Source organism: Pelobates fuscus, chromosome 13, assembly GCF_036172605.1.
Source record: "Pelobates fuscus isolate aPelFus1 chromosome 13, aPelFus1.pri, whole genome shotgun sequence".
Classification (NCBI taxonomy): Eukaryota; Metazoa; Chordata; class Amphibia; order Anura; family Pelobatidae; genus Pelobates; species Pelobates fuscus.
In genome coordinates, this window is record NC_086329.1 from 62,381,564 (window position 1) to 62,403,017 (window position 21,454).

General features: G+C 40.2%; 1 protein-coding gene across 1 annotated transcript; it reads right to left on the reverse strand.

Moving 5' to 3' along the window:
• Positions 1-1,000: 1,000 nt before the first annotated feature.
• Positions 1,001-21,258, reverse strand: ATP6V1D (ATPase H+ transporting V1 subunit D). The gene is made up of 9 exons (XM_063440177.1): positions 21,071-21,258; positions 16,035-16,152; positions 15,644-15,723; positions 14,174-14,241; positions 10,244-10,288; positions 8,662-8,765; positions 8,099-8,165; positions 2,877-2,955; positions 1,001-1,588 (listed from the first exon to the last, which is right to left on the reverse strand). The coding sequence occupies exons 1-9, from the start codon at positions 21,109-21,111 to the stop codon at positions 1,450-1,452; spliced, it is 741 nt and encodes a 246-aa protein (XP_063296247.1). The 5' UTR covers positions 21,112-21,258; the 3' UTR covers positions 1,001-1,449.
• Between the last annotated feature and the right edge of the window lie 196 nt (positions 21,259-21,454).

The following is a 21,454-nucleotide window of genomic DNA, read 5'->3' on the forward strand; positions in this document are numbered from 1 at the left end:
AAAGGGAATTCCCTCTGCTGATGGCATTAGGGTTGGTGGCGTGGATTATTTTTTTATTTTATTTTAAATAGCCAGTCATGAATGTGAATTCCAGTTTTTTCTTTAGTTGCACTTGATGTTGAAAAAGAGAAAAAATATTCATGCTTAAATGGAAATCAGTCACCCAGATCACTTAATTGAGATGAAGTCTGAGTGTGCAGTATCCTGTGCATTGAAATTTGCCCCAATGATGCTGCTGAAGGTAAATCTTCCACTAATTTTAAATATTACTAAAGTGCATTTAATTAATGTTGTAAAAGCATTGTGTATATATAAATATGTAAAATTATTTTTTTAAAATATGTGTCAAAACTAAATAACTTGCTTTGGTAGACAGCCACTGGGGGCAGACTTAGTGCTGCAATGTAAACATTGCAGTTTCTCTGGAATTGCAATGTTTTACAATGCAGCGCAAAGTGCAATAGGGACAGTACACACAGACTACTAAAATAAGCTGAAGTAGTCTGGGTGCCTATAGTGTCCCTTTAAAGGATGCTTTGTGTTCCTGACCCCATCATGTTACAAATATCACCTAGCACGCCTATCCCTAAATGTAGTAAAATCTTACTTTTTTTTTTTTCCAGTCTGCTGTCTCCATAGCTCACATATCAGAAGTGGTGATCTGAGCCAGTCATGTTTTCCCATAGGAAAGCATTGGTTGGCTGAGACGGTCAAAGAAGGAAGATCAGGGCAGAGCCAGCACGAGCCAAACATCTCTTCAGAGATGCTCCACCAGTGGAGGTATCCCTGAAGGGACTGACTATACTCACCAGTGGAGATATCATTAGGCTGTAATGTAAACACTGCATTTTCTCTGAAAAGATTACTCAGCAGAACAAATACAATAAGCTGTAGTTTTGGTGACTAGTGTCCCTTTAAAATCCTCTAGATCAGCAAACAAATATGGGGAGCTCCCCACCCATCCACTATAAATGCCTTTTGGAGGTGACCACAGGAAAGCTTAAATTGAGTACATTTATTTAGCATTTGTGTTTTATAAGGAGAAAACAAAACATGTCAATTAATTACTATATGGTAAGATTTCTATTGGAATGTTTGTGCAACCATTTCCCCACAAACGAAAGCCTTGGGATTGACATTACAGTGTACAACAAATACATGTAAGTCTAACTATTATGATTCATTAGATAGCTGGTACAATTTCAATTTAATGTAAGATCTAGAACATTGGAAAGACAAACATGCAAATAAGTTAAATCATTTAAAGGCCAGGATGCTATTGCTTTAGGGAACACGTTCATAATTCAGCAGGTTGATCTTTAGAAATACTTAAATGGCAGCAACAACAAACTGATGCACAATAAAATGTATTACCTGCTCTTTGGCAGGTCCTTCTGGCTCATAAAATTAGAACTTTTACACAACAATGAATAAGACAACTGTGAACAGCTAATCAAATAATAAATCTTCATCACGGTCTTCTGCAAGCAGATTGGCTGGTTCTGAACTTTCTTTAACAACCCATGCAGCACGCTCCTTCTCAGCTTTATCTTTTATTATCTTCTTTTTTTCCTGAATCTTTTTTAACCTAAATAAATTCAAAAACAAAACACTATACTCATTAAAAGAAAAAAAAAATTAATTGGTATTTATCAACTTTAATCTCCGGGTTACCATTTGGAAACCCCTGATTACATTGCAATTTAGTCACCAGCTTAATCAGTTGGTTGGGTCAAGTTAAAGTAAGAGTTCTGATACTGACCCAGCCATCTCAAAGAATGATGAAAAGCCTAATTTGGTGAGGCTAGTTTAAACACAAATATGGGCTGTACATGAAAATGTAATTAGCTTAAGTCACCTAAATAGCAAAGAAAGTGTGTGTATGTTTATCTATCCACAGCCCTGGCAGAGTCAAGATATTATATTTGGTGCAACACTACCAAGCAAAATATAATTCTTTAGAAATTAGTAATTTACAATAAGTTTTAAACAACACTTGCAGATTGTAAAGTTACACATTGTTTGAGCAAGCTCCCCCTCCGGCATGTTGTGATTTGTTAATGGAGATGCACGAGGGTCTAAGGATCCTGGAGAAGTGAAGGATTGCTTTGAAAAGAGACATTAATTAAAGATAGTCCATTCATTCCCTATCTTTAGTTCTCATACCGCAGGTTGCAGATTTTGTGATTTCTATATATCAACTGGCAGATCATGTTTGCAACCACATAATACACAGACTCACATCACATTGAATTGGTTCCCGTAATTCACAAACAAGTGCCATACTGTAAATTTAAGTTATTTTTAAATGTATTGGCAGTAATGTATCTAGCAGAGGAGTTTTGAGACTAGAGCAATAGTCGCCAAATTGTGTAGCCCCAGTGAGTTACTCCTCTTACCTGGTCTGTGTTTTCGCTGCATGATTGCTGAGAAAGATGCAGTGATTTGGGACAGCTGTCCAATTCCTAAAGCAAGTATTGTGGGAGCATGTCCATTTGAGTGTGAGAAAAAACACCCGTGCTAAATAGTTTCTAAGTTTTGTCTAGAAATACCCAATGTTAACTTTTTTTGCAAGTTATAGGGCTGTAAGTACAAGTATGACATTGCGGTTTTAAAATATATATTTTTAAAATGTATCAATAGTGACATTGTAACACCGTTATCTGTCATAAATGACATCGAGGCATCGCTGCAATACCCTTAGAGCGCTTACTATGTACGTCCACGGTCCTTAAGGGGTTAAACAAATCATTATTTTTTTATTTTTTAAAGTTGTCATAGAATACACGGTGGTTATTTGATGTGCTTGATGCCCACATGGTCTTATCTTAGAAAGGAACTTGTGTATTAAAGCACAAATTACTCAAATACTGTACCTATAGAACTCCTCTCTCTCACGCTCATCAAGTTCGGTAATAATATAGGACAATGTACGTTCGATTCTGGGTATAATCACTAGAAGAAAATAGAAGAAAAAAAATGGTTTCAATGACATACGGCGTAAGATAAGTAAGTTCATACAATACAAGTTTTCATTGCAGAATATATTTACCTTCTTTCAACGGTTTCTTTTTATTTGTAGCACAGGTTTAAACCAAACACTGTTTTCCAGAAATCAATCCAAGAAATATGGCACTCAAGAGTTGACCTGTCAACTGCTAAAGGAATACTCCAAACACCATAACCACTTAAGTGTACTGTAGTGGTTATGGTGCAATCTCCTTGTAGGTAGCCAAACTGTGATAGAATGGTTTGTTTTCTTACCTGGAGTTTCCACTACAGCTACAGGAGACACGGAATTTCCTTCTGAGAGTGTCAGCTGCTCGCTTTCATTGACTTAGGTAAGTCTTAAACAACCAGTGCAGACAGAGCTTCTGGCTTTACTATGATCCAGGTAAGTGTTAAACGTTTCAATCATTATTTTATGTTTACTGAGGAATGGACCAAGGGGACTCTGGAACCTTAACAACTAAAGCTCACTGCAGTGGTTATGGTTACTAGACCTTTTAACACTTAAGAGGTAGGATTTCTAAACCATTCTTTAATATAACACTAATGAATGTAAAGCGGAAGCTTAAAAATGTAAAATGCCCGACATTCAGAAAACTTTGAATTTTACTTACCGTAAATTCCTATTTCCTTAATATGGTGGCAGTACATTAGGTATGTGCTCTTCCCTGAGACAAGCATCTGAAAGAAATTAACATAAAAAGATCCTCCCCCATTAGGTATAAAGTACTAACCTTCCAAGATCCCACATTTTGTAACAATAAAACACTACAGACCTCTTACTGCAAAAATTAATTATCAAAATAAGGGTGGGGAAACTTGTACTGCCACCATATTAAGGAAAAAGGAATTTACTTTAAGTAAAATTAAAGTTTTTCCTAACATATGGTGGCAGTACAATAGGGATATATCGTGATCCCAAAAAACACCATGGACAGGAATTAGGCAACCACTGCGAAAACACCTTACGCCCGAAAGCTGCTTCAGAGGCAGAGAATATGTCTAGCCTATAATGCTTCACAAAGGTGTTGAAGGAAGATCACGTAGCAGCTCTGCATATATCCTCTGGAGATGCTTTAGCCTTTTCTGCCCATGAGGTAGCCATAGCTCTAGTTGAGTGCGCTTTTAAAGATGAAGGCAAAGGCAATTTTGAGGAAGTGTAGGCCAATTTTATGGTATCCACTAGCCAGACTAGCCTTGGAAGCTATAAGACCTTTGAATTTTCCAAAAAAAAAAAAAAATGGTCTGATCTTCTGAAGCCAGATAAACGATCAATATAAATTCTAATGGCTCTTCTAACATCTAGCATATGCCAAGTTTTCCCCCGTTCAGAGGCGGACGGATTACCAAAGGAAAGCAGTACAATTGGATGATTGATAGCCCTAGACGTGATAACTTTTGGAAGAAAGGATGGTTTTGGATGTAGGACAACTTTGTCTGGAAAGAAAATAGTGAATTCTGGAGAAGATGAAAGAGCCTGAATTTCACAGATTTCTTTAGTAGCAAATGTTATTGCTACTAAAAAGGCTGTTTTAAGAAACAAAAGCTTCAGGGAAATTTTATCCAAAAGGTTCTTCACAAAGGGCCTTAAGAACAACTGACAAATCCTATGAAGGAAAGAAAATACTCTTTGGAGGTCTGATGATCTTTACGGCTTTGAAGAATCTCTGAATTGAAATGTCTGAAGACAAATACTTGACCAGGAAGTGGCCAAGAGCAGAAAGGTGAACCTTGAGAGTAGATAACCCTAATCTCGCATTAAGCAAAAAATTCAAAATCGTATCTGTAGAAGGAGAACTACTTAGGTAATGATGGTCCTTGCACCAGTGAAGAAATTTAGTCCAGAAGTAAAAACTGGCATCTTTCATCCTGAATACCTTCGTGATGTAAAACCAGCCTTGCAGCAGCCATCCTGTCAATCTGAACATTTTCAGGAGAATCCCTGTGTTCTCCAGGAGATTTGTTGATAGTGGAAGTTCTAAAGACCTCAAAGCCATTGTCCTCATGGCTGAGAACCAACGTCGGTTTGGCTAGTATGGGACCACTGCCAGAACCAACGCCTTGTCGATTCTTATTTTTTTGTAGAATCTTCGGAATGAGGCTTACAGGAGGAAAGACATAAGCAAGTTTGAAGTCCCAATTGATCGATACACCATCCAGGACCAGAGGAGAGTCTGCCTTGAAAATGGAGGCAAATCTTTCTACCTTTTCATTCTTTCTTCTTGCCATAAGGTCTATGACCGGCATCCCGAATTTATCCACAATCTGAGAAAATACCAAAAGATTGAGGGACCATTCGTTCTAGGACCATATTGATCTGCTGAGGTAGTCTGCTATAATGTTGTTTATACCCCTTATATGAACAGCCAACAGATCCTCTAGATGATATTGAGCCCATGACATAATTCTTGTGCAGAATATGTGTAGTTTTCTCACCCTTGTACGTTGATGTATGAGACAGTAGTTTGGTTGTCGGACTGAATTCTTACTAACTTCCCCAGAATGAGGGATTTGAACTGAAGAAGGGCCTTAAAAATACGGTCATTATTCTTTGAAATTGGATGACTCCACGCTTTCTTCTACTGACCATATGGCTTGTCTCATATAGTACTGAAGATGAGCTCCCCATCCTAGATGTGATGCATCGGCGGTGATGATGATCCAATCCTTTGGTTGAAATGACAGACCTGCGTAAAGGATTTGAGTTTCTGTCCACCAGTATAGTTAATCTTTTGTAGGCTCTGAAATCTCCGTTATGGAATCCAAATCTTCTTTTTTGTACCATTGTGTCAGGATTTCCCACTGTAATGGTCTTGATTCCGCTCTGGCCCATTTTACGACTAGAATGGTAGAAGTGAGATGTCCCAGAACTCTCATGGCTCATCTTATAGTGCAGCGTGTTGCTCTTAGAAGATCTCTGATCTTCTCTTTCTTCATAAGAGGTAGGTGGATCAAGAGGTCTTTTGACTTGACAATAAAACCTAGGAATTGGATGAAGTTGTGACTTCTCTAGGTTGATGACCCAAACCAGCTCCTTCGGGATACTGAAATTGATATTCACATATTCTACCAGAGAGTTTCTTGATCCTTGCCTTGACAAACCAGTCATATAAGTAGGGAATTATTGTGATACCTTCTTCCCTTGGAAACCTGCAGCTTGGTTAGCGCGTCTGCAAGAGGTTTGAGCCCTCTTACCCATTGGGTCTTTTAAACCAGACACTTCCCCAATTGAAATCATTGTCTTTTTAGACAGTTGTGCTATTTGCACATCTACAACAGGAAATTCTTCCCATTTGTTTTCTCTTTGTAACTTGAACATTTGTTTGAAATGTCTGGAGATAAACACCCTCTTTTCTGGATTTTTCCATTCCCTATTCATGCATTCCAGAATATGTTGCGGCATCGGCATAGCCTTTTAATTGCCTTCCTCTGGCATATCCTCCAGTAAAGCGATATTAACTTCTTTGATAAACCTTTTTAATTCCTTTTGTGGAAACCCAAATTCCATCAATGAGGAATCACTAGAAGTGTCTGAAAATTCAGACGTGGAACATTCACCAGAAGACAACTCAGATCTAGAAGATGATCTTTTCCGTTTATTTATTTTAGAAGTTTGCACTGGACTTGCTTTTGAAGCAGGTGGACTTGATTTGGACGCTTCTTTAAAATGATTCAAAAGTCTGAGCTAGGTTAGCCTGGAACCAAGATTTATAAAAAAAAAAAAAAAAGATATTTCCAGCGAACATTGAATGCAGGTTCTTTTCTCCGTGTCATCTGGTAGAGCCGTAGAACATTCACTACATACCAAGTGCTTAGTTTTATAGGGGGGGAGGGAGGGGGGGCTGGTGACATGGGATATCCGTTCTGAGTAGCCTCCATGCTCTCAGTAGGACCTGCACAACTTTTTAGAATAAATATTTTTTTACATTTAGAGCCAAAATAGGAAGTTCCGATCGTGCATGCGCAGTCTGAACTTCAGTGGAATGCACAACCTCCCCGGTTGTGTGTTCCACCGCTATGCACACGTGTCCTATTCATGCAGTGATTGGCTGCCTCTAGGGACTGCCGATAGCCGCACTCTGCATAAAACAAGCAGCTCCTACCTGCTCTGTACTCCTGCAGGTTGGAGCGTGGCCATTCAGCTCTCCACCCGGGAGGCTTTCAGACCAGTTGGTCCGTTCCTGTTGGAACAAAAAAAAGAACTGTGGGATCTTTAAAGGTTAGTACTTTATACCTAATGGGGGAGGATCTTTTCATGTTAATTTCTTTCAGATGCTTGTCCCAGGGAAGAGCACATCCCTATTGCACTGCCACCATATGTTTGGGAAAGTTCATTATTAGAAGTGTTTTGTGGGCTTGGGTATTGCAGAGGGAAGGAATCCCCAATCTATTCAATAAATTAGACTGGAGACTACCAAGTAAAATATAAATTTGGGGCTACTCCTCATGTGGGACTGTAACTTACATGAGACCCGGCTGTATAACACAGGCTCAAGGCCTTTTGAGGGAGAGTGGTGTAATATCCAATGTATGCTGTGCACTTACATTGCGGTGGAGGTTCTCAAGGTTTGTTGATAATTCTACATTCACTCTTCTAGTTTTGCAATATCAGCAATTTATTGTACCACTTTAATGCAAGGATGGCAAATTGTTCTTGCCAACTAGGATGCTTGCCCCATTACTGTACTATACAACCTAGTTTTTGTTTATTTAACATACCTGATTTTCTTTTATATGGGTAGTTATAATATATACCTACTGCTAACATGTCTTTATGACAATAGCAGTCCCTATTCCTAAAAGTGCATCGCTTAGAATATCTTGCTCTCACTTTAAATGAACCTGTCCACTGGCACTTAACTTTTTACATTTTATTTGTTTATTTGTTATTGGTGTAATCTGACATACTAGCTTTGTTAATTCACTATCTGCTCAGATAAATAAGGATATTTTTGTGACAAGGCAGAACTTATGTACCTGCCACAACTACTATTGTAATGGATTTCTGCTATGCTAAACATGTGCCTCAGTAAAAACATTAAATGGAAAACAAAAAGTGGGAAAGAGGAAAGGCAAAGTCTTCACTTACCATGTTCTATGGCATTAACACGCCTGTTCGTGATTTTTATGGCTTCATCTAAGGTGACAAATGAAGTCTACAGGAGGAGATATGACAGGAAACAGTTATGAACACATAGTAACTTATTCACTAAAGTATTAATGTAATCTAAAGACCTCACTATCAAATGTACATGACCCATACATGCACAAAAAGTATGTGTTTATAACTGAAGTACACATTCTCTTTCACAAAGAGGAAAACAAAAGATCACATAACGATTTAGGATACTGGATTCAGCATTAAAAAAAAAAATGTTGGTATGTTGTTCTAATACATTTTGTGAATTAAAAAAAAAAAAAAAGAAAAACGATCATTCCCCTTTCGTCTCTCATCTCCAAAAAAAATAAAGATACCGGGTACCATTGCCTTTCATGTTTATTATGGTTATATTTGTTTTAGAACACAAGTGTATAAAGGTTATGCAGTAAGTTAGAACCCCGGCATACCAACATAAAATGTATAATTTGTATGGTTATTGAGGTCAGCTAAAATTTATTCAAAATTAATTTCAAATGCATCACATTTTGTACCTGTAAAGAGGCCAATTCTACAAGTAACTCTACAGCCTTTGCATAATTCCTCTTCAGTTTGGCCAGCTGCTCACCGCCTCTAGCAAGACCAGTCAACTCATAACCTGAACGAAGTAATCAGACCAAAACATGAATAAAGCAAAACAAAAAACAAACCAACAGTATATACTTGCCTACATTATAACAAAAGAGTGAATACTTGATAAACATAGGTCTGTGTTCATGCACTACGGCGAGAATATAGATTTACATAATATACACACACACACACACACACACACGTCATCGCCATAGGGAGAAAAAGGTGTCTTTATACCCAAATTTGTATATTACAAGTCACAACACATTTGATCTCCCCTGATCAGCTCCTTTAATACACGCATTTTCCATTTTAATAATTTTAACTCCGTCCAGCAGCTTCTTACAATTTGTAGCGGTGAACAGATATCCTCCCAGCACTATTTGTGCGTTTAGGGATGGAGCGGGCTGTCTCTATATAACATGGTACAGAAACAAGGAGGGAGTGAAATGACCTACCTTCACAGCAACCTCCCTGAATACAGCGCTCATCATGCAGGGACAGACCTTTTACTACTAGACACAAGAACTGCGTTTCTGACATTCCTCCAAACGCACTGCCGATTAAAGGTAAGAAGCAGGCAGGAGAATATATATAAAGTGTCCGTTTCTATACCTGTGCAATTAGCTAGTTATATATGCATGTCTATATGTGCAAGTGATTGTCTAATTGCATATTGCTTGCATGAATTAATAAGGTTTGTACAGTACGAGAGTGTGTTTAACCCCTTAAGGACCAAACTTCTGGAATAAAAGGGAATCATGACGTGTCACACACGTCATGTGTCCTTAAGGGGTTAAAGTCTTGCCTGCCTCATTCATTTTTCCTCTTGGTTTCTAACATCTAGGTAAATTTGTCAAAACTTGTCTAAGGAATATAAATGTTTGTGCAAGACTGAATGAGGTTTCTATTTAAAATCCAGTTAAAGGGATTCTCCAGTGCCAGGAAAACTGCAGGATCCTGTAGTTCCCCTCTCCCTCCCACCCCAAGTTGCTGAAGGGGTTTCAAACCCCTTCAGTGACTTACCGGAGTCCAGCGCCGGTGTACCTCGGCGCTGGTCAGGCTCCGCCTACGGCAGCCGGCGGAGGAGACCTAATGCACATGCGCTGCAATAGCCGGGTACGTGCATTAGACCTCCCCATAGGAAAGCATTAATCAATGCTTTCCTATGGATATTTCGGCGACGCTGGAGATCCTCACATAGCGTAAGGATGTCCAGCGTTGCTTAAAACACTTTTTGTTTTCTAAGAACACGGAAGTCCCTCTAGTGGCTGTCTGATAGACAGTCACTAGAGGAGGTCTTAACCCTGCAAGGTAAATATTACAGTTTATGAAAACTGCAATAATTACACTTGCAGGGTTAAGGGTAGTGGGAGTTGGCACCCAGACCACTCCAGTGAGCAGAAGTGGTCTGGGTGCCTGGAGTATCCCTTTAACACTTTGAAGCAGAACGTGACAACGTTTTGGTGCAGTCGGTTTGCCCAGAAAATTAAGAATACTCACTATCTCCGCCTTCCTGATAATGCTCGAATACAGGCAAGGTTACCCCTGGAAAAAGCAAAATAAAACAAATGTTAAAAAGATGTCATCTAATTCTTTAACTTTTTTTTTTTTTTTTTTTTAAATTGAATTTATTTATTTTTTTACACAAAAATCGTAATGCACATTTACATTATAGAGAATATGTGATTCACTAAGACACTGTGTGCATAAGCGTGCATGTGCAATTTGTAATCCAAAAGGAGGAGGAGGGAGGAGGGAAAAAAAATGTAAAGTTTCAGACATTTTTGTCACTTTTTTTTTATTAAGGCATAAAGTTAAATGGAGTACAGAATGAAAAAAGGGAGACGATTAAGTTCCATACATAACAGGTATAATACAATGCAAATTATGTAATCTCTGAGTAACTGTGAGCCTGTTTTATTTTAAGAAGAGTAGTTCTGGTAAGTGTAGCGTAGTAGTAATGTAAGGGGTTAGACTTACGAGAGATATCCAGCAGTGTTATACCAACAGTACCACGATATAGGCTAATCAAATAGGTATATTTTAAACATTGTTACCGAGGACAGTCAAGTCGTAGGAGTTTACAAGGGACTGAGGTAAAAGAAAATGAAGTACAGAGAGGCACTCGCTCATGCGCCTTACGAGTGAATAATGAAGTTTAAACCTTACGCTTTGCCTAGGCGCTCTACATACCTGCTTGCTATTGCTAATCCTTGTTTTAAGCGGTAAGTTAGTTTGTGATTTCCTTGCAGGCATCAACAGGGTTAATGAGTGCTAGAGAGTATGATTTAACACATGTTAATCTGAGCTGTGATCATGTTTAAGCATAGCACTCATCTGAGTACTCTGGTAATTTGCGGGCATTCAGCATATACCGTGTGGAAGCATACATGGCAATCACCGGGGTGGCTCCTCCAATGGATCGCTAGTTGCCAAGGGCCATCCATCAGTCGGGGGTCATAGACCTAAGTGTCGTGAGTTGTGAAGTAGTCATGGGTATTCCAGATTCCCCTTGTCTCAGTCAGCGTCGGTCTCTCGTGGGTGTGCTGCTTCCCTGTCGTGTGCCGAACGTGGGCCTCTACAATGTTTGTGTCGTCATCGTTAGGTCGCGTCGTCAGGGGTAGGGAGCCTCCGTACCTATATGCCCACCTTGTGTTACCCATCTACTCAAACCCATGGTTGGGTCTTTCAAGTTTCCCTGTTAATGTTTTGGTCGATGTGCGGGGTGGCATTGGTGCTGGTTACTCAGTTGGTCTGGTAGTGACCCGTTTCGTCTAAACCGCTCACAGCGATTACCGGGCATGGTCAGGATGAGAGGCCTGGAGTAGTGAAAGCAGGTAGAGCAAAGTGAGCGGAGATTAGGAAGAAAAAAAAAAAGGGGGGAGTAGGAGTGCTTGAGGGCATGAGGAAAAGGGTAGTGGAGGACAATATGGTCATCACGGGATGCCCCCGTCCGGGGTGTATCCCCTCTCTGCGCCCCTCCACAGTGGCTCCCTAGGGGCACCCAAGGTCTCTCGATGCCCTCAAATGACCCAGTCAACCTCCTCTCCCGCGTTGAGGGTGGCAGCGGGCGTTGGTAGTGTTCTGTCAGTGCGGCTTTCAGAGATGAGATAAACATGAGCCACGGAGTCCAGATCTGTAGGTAGCGTTCTGTGTCCATCCATTGTACGAGAGTGGGCACCTGGGGGGACCGCCATCTCATGGGGATAAGGAGTTTGGCCGCATTTAAGAGGTGTCTGGTCAGTGATTTTTTATAACGTGAGAGGGGTAGGGGGGTGTGATGAAGGAGCATCTGCAGCGGTTGGAAGGGGAGCTCCACATCCAGAATGTCCTTAATCTTCGTGTGGACTTGTCGCCAGTACGTGGCTATCTTCCCGCACGACCACCAAATATGTAAGTCAGTGCCCGTCGCCGTGCCACACCTCCAGCAGACCTCGGAGATTTCAGGTAACATCCTGTGTAGCCGCTCCGGTGTTCTATACCAGCCAGTCAGTAGTTTATAGTTAAGTTCTTGATGTTTGGAGCTCAAGGCGCTTTGGTGGGACAGAATGTGGATTTTCGTCCACTGGGGGGCCGTAAGCGTGACACCCGTGGCCTCTTCCCAGCGTGCCATGTGTTTCATGGGTTCCCCGGTGGATGCGGTTAGGATCATTTTGTAAAGGGTAGAGACACCGCGAACCATATGGGCTCGTCGCACGCACAGGTCCTCAAATTCCGTGGCTGGTCTATGGAACAGGTGGCGTCCAGCGTGCGACTGATAGTAGGTCTTAACTTGGAAGTATCGGAACCTGTCGAGGCCCGACGGTATTGCCTCCCGAATCAGGTCCGGGAGTTGCTTCAGTGCGTCCCCTGTACACCATTGGTGCATGTACGTCCATTCAGCCTCCCCGAACGCCTTGATATCCCGGGGAGAGAGGCTCCCCGCAAGTTCCGGGTTGTGTGTGATCGGGGTGAGCGGTCCCGGTGTCGTGGACAGCTGGAGCTTCGTCCTGATAAAATACCAGGTCCAAAGCGTCGCCCCTATGAGAGGGTGGTTCCGAGTCCGCGAGCTGGTCAGCGGGCCGCCGAGCCAAGCAGCCGCCGGGAGAGCGCCCCCTAGTTTTGCCCACTCCAGGTGGATCCACGCTTTGTCAGTCTTGGGCACATGCCAGTCCACCACTCTGAGCAGGTGTGTCGCCTTGTGGTAGTCTCTGATGGAAGGGAGGCCAGTTCCTCTTCGATCTTTCGGTTGGTGGAGGTGTATTCTCTTCAACCTGGGGGTCTTAGAGCGCCATATAAACTGGGTGATGTCTGCCTCGACGACTCGGAAGAAAGAGGTAGGAGGGTTGATAGGGATGGTTTGGAATAAATAAAGAAGGCGGGGTAAGAGGTTCATCTTTATTGCATTTATTCTCCCGAACCAGGAGACACAGAGGCTTGCCCAGCGTGTCAGGTCCGTTTTCAGTGTGTGGAGCATCGGTGCGAAGTTGTGGGCGTAAAGTTGGGTTAAATCCGCCGAGAGCCATATCCCCAGGTATTTGATTTTGTGGCAACACCACGTAAAGGCAAATTGGGTTTTCAAGTGTTTGGTCAGTTCCTTGTCGATGGTGATGGGGAGCGCTTCCGACTTATCCGTATTTAGCTTCATGTTGGACACACTACCATATTCCGCAAAAGCCTTCAGTATGTTTGGCAGGGATACCAGCGGGTTGTCAACGAAGAACAGCATATCATCGGCATAGGCCGCCACCTTATGCGTCTGACCATTGATATCGAGTCCCCCAATTCCCCCGTCCCGCTTGACCGCCCCCAGAAATGGCTCTAGGGAGAGGGCAAACAGAAGGGGGGAAAGCGGGCAGCCCTGTCGCGTTCCGTTCCGAATGTGGATAGGCTCAGAGAGAGCGCCATTGATCTTGATACGTGCGGTCGGATCCACGTACAGGGAGGAGATCCATGCCAGCATGTGCGGTCCAAAGCCCATGGCCCTCAGCGTAGCCTTCATGTAGCGCCAGTCGACCCTGTCAAAAGCTTTCTCGGCATCCGTTGAGAGAAGCAGGATCTTTTGCGAGGACTGTCGTGCTGCCTGGATGACATTCAGGGCACGTATGGTGTTGTCCCTGGCTTCTCTTCTCTGGATGAAACCAACTTGGTCAAGGTGGACCAGCTCTGGCAATATCCGTCCAATACGTGTGGCGATGACCTTCGTGAAAAGCTTCAGGTCAGCGTTCAGGAGGGATATCGGTCTATAACTCGCACAATTGGTCGGGTCCTTACCTTCCTTAGGTATAACTGTGATAGTGGCCGTTAGCAGGTCCCTTGGTAGGGTTTCGAGTTTCAGACATTTTACTAGACATTGAACACATTGTTGTTCATTTTTTTAAAATAAAACTAAGAAAAACGAGATAACGGTCCCCAACCACATTTGTTGAAAATGTTACAGTCTAAACTTACCTGCTACGTTGTCTTTCTTTGCTCTCACTTTAACTTGCGCCTTATTCACATTCTGGATAACAGTGGTACTATTGGAAGGTAAAAAAATAAATAAAAACCAGTTTGATTCTATATATAAATCACTTAGGTGCATATACTGTATTTTAAACGCGTCTAAAAATATATAAAATGTGAAACTCAAATCAAAGAAAGCAAGTGTTCCCCTCTACTGTAATTTGCTGCACTTGTGTTATTTTTCTCTCTCTCTCTAAAAATGGAGGGTTGCTGTTTAAAGAAGTATGCTGTATATAAGAAGTAAAGAATTCATACTTTCCATGTACAGCTGCAGTGTTGATCATTAACTAAACAGTGCTATTTTCCAGAAAACTCAAAGCAAATGCACTTAAGGCAGGGGCATATTTTAGTGGCTTTTACTCTGGATTATCATGTTCTTTAACCCCTTAAGGACACATGACATGTGTGACATGTCATGATTCCCTTTTATTCCAGAACTTTGGTCCTTAAGGGGTTAAGCTAGTTCTTATAATGCAACGCTAGTTACCAACACTGGGGGCTGAAGACAGACACTTTATATATAGGTCCCCAGATTGCTTTTGTTTTGTAGTCACCTTGTGCCCATTATAGGTACAGAGTATGTGGTTTTTCTCCCCACTTTACTTGTTGTTTTCACAAAGACTGTTGTCCCATTGTCCCAGAGACCCTTCCAGACTAGTTCAAACTTGTTGTTCTTCCATCCTCTTACATTTCCCATGTGGTCCTCAGCCCTCGTTAGTGTCCATCCCCACTCTGCACAAACACAGTAATGCATTTCCACTTATGGGAGTTAGTTGGGTTTTGTGTGAAACGGTTCTTGTGCAACACTTCTTGGTGTCCAGCAGGTAATTAAATAATGGTGACTTAAACCAATTATGTCCTGGACACCAAGACTCTAGGCAGGGACTTATATTGTTTTAACTTAAAGGACCACTATAGTCACCTAGACTACTTCAGCTCAATGAAGTGGTCTGGGTGCCAGGTCCCCCAGATTTTAACCCTGCAGCTGTTTACATTGCAGGGTTAATCCAGCCTCTAGTGGCTGTTTTCCTGACAGCCGCTAGAGGCGCTTCTGTGACGCTCAATGCGAAAAATTGCATTGAGCACGCAGAACATCCATAGGAAAGCATTGAGAAATGCTTTCCTATGGGTGGTTTGAATACGCATGTGCATTCGGCTCCACTCGAGAGCCGACGTCGGAGGGGGGAGGAGAGGTCACCAGTGCCGAGGGAGCCCGGCGCTGGATTAAAGTAAGTAGCTAAAGGGTTTTTAACCCCTTCAGCCCAGCAGGGGCCCTGAGGACTATTTAGTGACAGAAAAACAAAGTTTGTTTTTATAACACCATGGTGGTCCTTTAAGACCTCCTGTGGGGAATGTGTCTATCAAATACATGTGTTGTGTTCAATAAAGTCAGTTCTTATTCACCCTTGTGCTCACCTGAAGTCTCCTGCTGTGAATTTTGCTTCAGCAAGAGAAAAAGCAGCTTCTCTCATTACCTCTCCCATTAACATCTTGGTCTGCAAAACCAAAGGGACAAGTAATACACAAAGAATACACACAGAAATGAAAGTTGCAAAGTCCAGGTTGTTTTAAATATTTTAAAAACACTGCAGGGTTAAGACTACCTCTAGTGACTGTCTCCCATACAGTCAGTAGAGGCTTTTACACAGAGTTGAACTCCACAAAACAACACTGCACATCCTCACTCTCTTCACTGAAATCAGGCAAGTGTAAAAAAATATGTTTTAACCTTTTATTCGCTGGAAGAGGGGAGATAACAAATGAAATAATGAAATATATCCTGCATTTTAAAATCATATTTACACACCTCAATAATTTTTTTCAGGATCTGTCGAAAACGCATGGTTAAAGCATCAGATTTTTTCTTCAGAAGGCTGCGTCCTGTTTGAGCTCCTTTCAATCGTGCTTTCATGATGGTCTGTGCCCTAAGAGAAAGTGGAATAGTAACACCTACTTTTTTTTTTTTTTTTTTTAAACAAAAAAAAGTACGAGCCAAATCAAACAATATGGCAGGTAGGCAACCTTTGGCACTTAAGGTTATGTGGACTCCATGGACTGATGCCTTCCTAAGCGCATTATAGGAGTTGTAGGACACAATATCTGGAGTGCTGAAGGTTGACTACCACTGCCATATGGCATACACACACACACAACACCGGACAACCCAGAGTAATCTCTCCCTTACATACCTGTCTCTTGCGCTCTCCTATGGGACAGTGCTTTGCTCTCTCCTCCAGCTCTGCTTCAATCCTACTTGATATTTCCTATCATAATGTTTCTAATACCGCACCTCCTATAGACTGTAAGCTCATTTGAGCAGGGTCCTCTTCAACCTATTGTTCCTGTAAGTTTTCTTGTAATTGTCCTATTTATTGTTACATCCCCCCCTCTCAAAATATTGTAAAGCGCTACGGAATCTGTTGGCGCTATATAAATGGCAATAATAATAATAATAATAACAATGCCGTTAGAAACCATGGTTTCCTGGTATACAATGTACTTAAAATAGTGGGGTGCTCCTCGGTCCAAACACTAATCCAAAACAAGAATATTTTGAATGCTGTAATTCCAAAATACATTTTCAATCATCACTTTTGTGTAAAAGTGCTGCAAGAGTTTGATTAATCCATTCAAGGGACGAGGTTAGGCATGTAGATCATATTATAGTACGTTTCTTGACATGAAGGACTTGGCGTGGAAAAAAGGCTTAGGGTATACTGTTCATGATGATGACGACAGAAGTAGCCTCTAGCAAGTATTTTGTTTAAGTGCCCCAGAAGAGTTAATTTAAAGAATTACTCCAAATAGCATGACCACTTAAAGGGTTTAATGGAGAAAGGTACAAGGGTAATCATCATACCCACTACAGTGGGCTCTGGGTTACCTTATAAATAAATGAATTTTCTCTATAAATCAGAATAGTATATGGTGATCAAGATGATCAGTTCTTTCTTTTGATTGGGATAATTTTAGGTAAAAATTTGGATTAAATTGACTTTTTGTTTAGTGAAAAGAAATACAGAAATAAAACAAAATTTAAATGGTCAAATAGATTGTTAGTCAAATAATTTATTTTATAGTGGTAAAGGTTAAAAAGACGAAGAGGAATTCAAAGAAGTAGGCAAAGGACAAGTGGTAAGGAGGAATTGAGCTGCAGAAGTTGTATACAGTAAAAACAAATACAGGTTAGATAAAATTTGAACACAGATGGATATCGTAAATAGGACTTTTAAAAGCGTTACTCCAACACTATGCGATCTGAAATGATCATGATGCTCGGAATATATATGTGCTGCATTTCAGTATAAAATGCTGCACATACAGATATATTTAATATTGTTGCCAAAGAAGCCTCATTGGTACATTATCAGCCAAACTGGAATAAGAGTTCTGAGTTGGATAATGTCAATTTGTGAATGTTCTATGCACAAAAAGCCATTCATTGGCTTAGCAATCATTAAAATGCCACGATTGTAACCTAAATCCTATACATGGGTATCACTGCCCAACTCTGGGGTAAAAAAATAAAAAAAAAATAAAAAAAATAAAGTGTAAACTTTTATACAACAAAATTCAGAAATTTCAAGCAACGGTCAAACGTTCTGTATGCATGAAAGCACAAAATCCCCCCAAAAACTACTAAAGATTCTGGAACACATGTTTAAAAATGAAAAGAAAAATACTAAATTACCCCTAGCGGTCCATCCTGAAATTTATACTTGTATGTGCAATAATGAAAATGTATCAAATCAGGTCATGAAACTAGGAGTGGACTATGGAATTTCACACGTACATACACCAACACAATATATATATATATATAAATAAATCACAAAATTGGACGCCTCCCTCCCCTATTCAGGTAAGATGGTATATTCATTTAAATAAAACTTGAAAGTACTGGGTGATGGTTAAATGTGCCTACACTGGGTCACTTTAACCTTGTATATGTATTATCAGTACTTTTTACTTCACAGTATTTTTACAGTCTACCCTTTTCCAGTTTTCTCTGATACCTGTAAACCTGTATACTACACAACAGCCAGTTTACTCTAGTTTATACACAACCAGCTTGTGTTGTGCAAATATGCCTAGTGTTTGCACTGAAAACACACATTCCTGTTCAACATATCCATACAGTAAACACCTGCCCCAAAACATATGCAATAATTACAATTGGGCATCCAATCTACATTACCAACTTGCCCAGAAAATCCACACAGTTAGTTAATACAGAACCATATTTAATTATTCTATTCATGAGAAATCTGTGTTACAAAGTTGGATTTATTTAGCTCTGGCAATAACAGTAACCCAATTTTAAAATATTTGATTTTAAAAAGAAGTAAAAATGCTAATAATAAAAGAATTGCGCATCCAAAATGTATGTGGAATAACTATATAATAATACAAAATTATCATTGTATTACAACATAACCAACACATCTATAATAAACAATACAAAAAAAAGGAAGGACATTTTAGGATTTAATATTGGTAAAGAGTCCTTACATTTATATGATAACATGATAGAACCTGTATGTTCTTAGCCAATATCATGCCACTTGCACTCCAAAGGTTTGGACACACTAAGGTTGTCAAGGAAAACTGAACATTAAAAAATAACTTGTGGAAAATGGAAATCATTTGTGAAAATTACCTTTATTTATTGAAAAGGAAGTAAAGCAAAACATTCCTGCAACTATGAATGTTAAATTGTGTTGTCTCTTCTGACCTTGTGACTTTATCTCAGTCATCAGCCCTTAAGTAATTTTGCCTCCAATACACATAGATCAAAAGCAATGTTGCTGGCTAATTTGCATTTACCAAATACAAATTAAAGTGAAAATAAACAAAAAAAAAGTGGGCTAGGAAGAAGAATTTGGCTAATGATTTGCAATAGAAGTTAAAGTCGCTAGATGCGCATCAATCATAATTTGACTGCATATCATATTAGAAGTCGGGTCTTAAATTTCAAGAAACAGGTTTCTAGTCAGGCCTTAAAGTGTACTCTTCACTGCAAGCCTGGGGAGTCCACAACACATGGAATTTCTACTTGCCAAGGGATAGTGAACACTTTGAGCCCTGAGCAGCAAGACCAAAATTATTTTAGAGAGATAATCTTGACTACCATACATACAAAAATATTTAATTAAACTAAACATAGTGTCCACCTCATTCGTACCTCCCTCTGCACATTGTGTTCCTAAGTAATACTTTGTGTTTAATAAATGATGTCTTTTAACCGACAAGCATGTTTTCCAGTATGTGGACCTGGAGCTGTGAAAGCATTTATATTTTAATCTAAACGTGTAGTCTTTTTAAGGGGAAAAATAATCATAAAAAAGATGTAGAAGGAAATGGATATGTAAACATGTGATTTCTAATCCAGTCCTGATAGCAAAGTAATAGGGCAGGTTTACCTTCAGAACTTGGTTGGGAGAGAGATAGTGGAGAAACAAAACGGCACAGGTAGAGTAAGATGGAAAAGGGAATTGAGGTCAAATGAAATCCATCTCTGAATATTAACATGATATTGCACAAACTAAATGTAAGCGATGATTTATTATACAGTAATAATGCATTCCGTCTGTGATCCCTGATAATCTAGCATGAAATAGCAAGGTAAATACTACAACACTATGCAGAGGGACCACTGTTACAGAGTGCGTATAAAGAGCAGGATGCCATTTACCTGGTGTTCTGGTCCACCAGGGTATACAAACAGTGGTAAGAGAGGTAAATCATGTGTTTGAATGTATTGTACAGATAGCTGTAGTGGGTACAGAGAAGGTTACACAGAGGCAGTCTGGGTGTTGGTGGTACACTGACAAACACTACATTAGAAATAGCTGGCTGGTCTTGGTAAAGTGAAGACAACAATAGAGTAATGGACACATAGAGGACTAAACAGGGAACTGAAAACATAATTGCAAAATTTAGAGTAAAAAAAAAAAGACAAAAAAAAAACAGCAACAAGTTGTTGGGTTTATTCACAAAAATCTAAATTCTCGTGAGCTGAAATCCTAATCACAAAATTTAGGTTACATCAGCTGATTTGGAAAAAAAAATGTCCAATTATAATATGGTATAAATAAGCCTGAATTTTGACATTTGGATTTCAAAGCTCTACAGTTCGCTGTTAAGTTATTAACCCTGTGTGACTACAGAGGCTTTAGCATTTTTCTTTCCTAAATCAGCTACTTTTGTGATTTTCCAATGCACAGTTTGACGAATAAACACCATGACAGTGTTGGGTCTCATAGGCACAGATGTACTCAAGGAGGCTTCATTTTCCAATGGATAAATGAATAGCAATCATCAAGAATTTCAGTAATTTTACATTCTAGTGTGATCAAGATATTAGGGTGTGCTTTTTTTTTATTTTTTACGCTTTTTGATAATATATATTAATTTTATCTTTTGTCTAGATATAGACAAAAGATAAAATATATATTTATCAAAAAAATAAAAAAAAAATCTCCAAGCTATAAACCATGAGGATATTCACTTCTGCTTAGGCAATTTTCCCCATTAAATTTCCCAGAGTAATGGAGCGCCCTATGAACACTATGAAGTGTTTAAATACAGTGCTCTGACACATTTATTTTAATATTAATTATGTTGTATATCTATAATGGGTATCTGAGATACACTTTCCAGTTAAAGAATGGGTAGTCAACCAATAGCCAGATACATCACTTGGACCCCTGTCAAAAAAACAAAATATTAAGAAATACTCTGAGATGGTCAGATTGTCCATTATTAGCAGAAGTGACATAGAGCCCCCTAAGCTCTGCAAGCACATCAGTAGGATTATTATCATAATATTAATATACATACATCCTGGATGGGAAAACCTCAATCCTGTCCTTGCCCGACATGATGACTGTCTCTTGTCCCCGCTGTTACCCGGTGCACTGCGATCAGCCTTCTCGCTGCCTGTCTGCAATGGACGGTACTGCCTTCTCCTGAATCCCAGCCAGCGAAGGAACCTGTCACGTGATGACGAGTCCCAAAGGGAGGCGCCCTGATCCATCACGTGACCTTCACGAAAACTGCGGGTGTGGCTTCCGCGTCACGTGGCCTACAAGCTAGCTCGTAGAGATGGCGGCACGTCCGGTCCGCGAGGGCTGCCCGTGGCATTGCCTGTTTTATTTTCACCCTTCTAATTTTTACAATTCCGTATCCTTGACAAATGGGTTGGCTGTAGTACTTTATCAAACA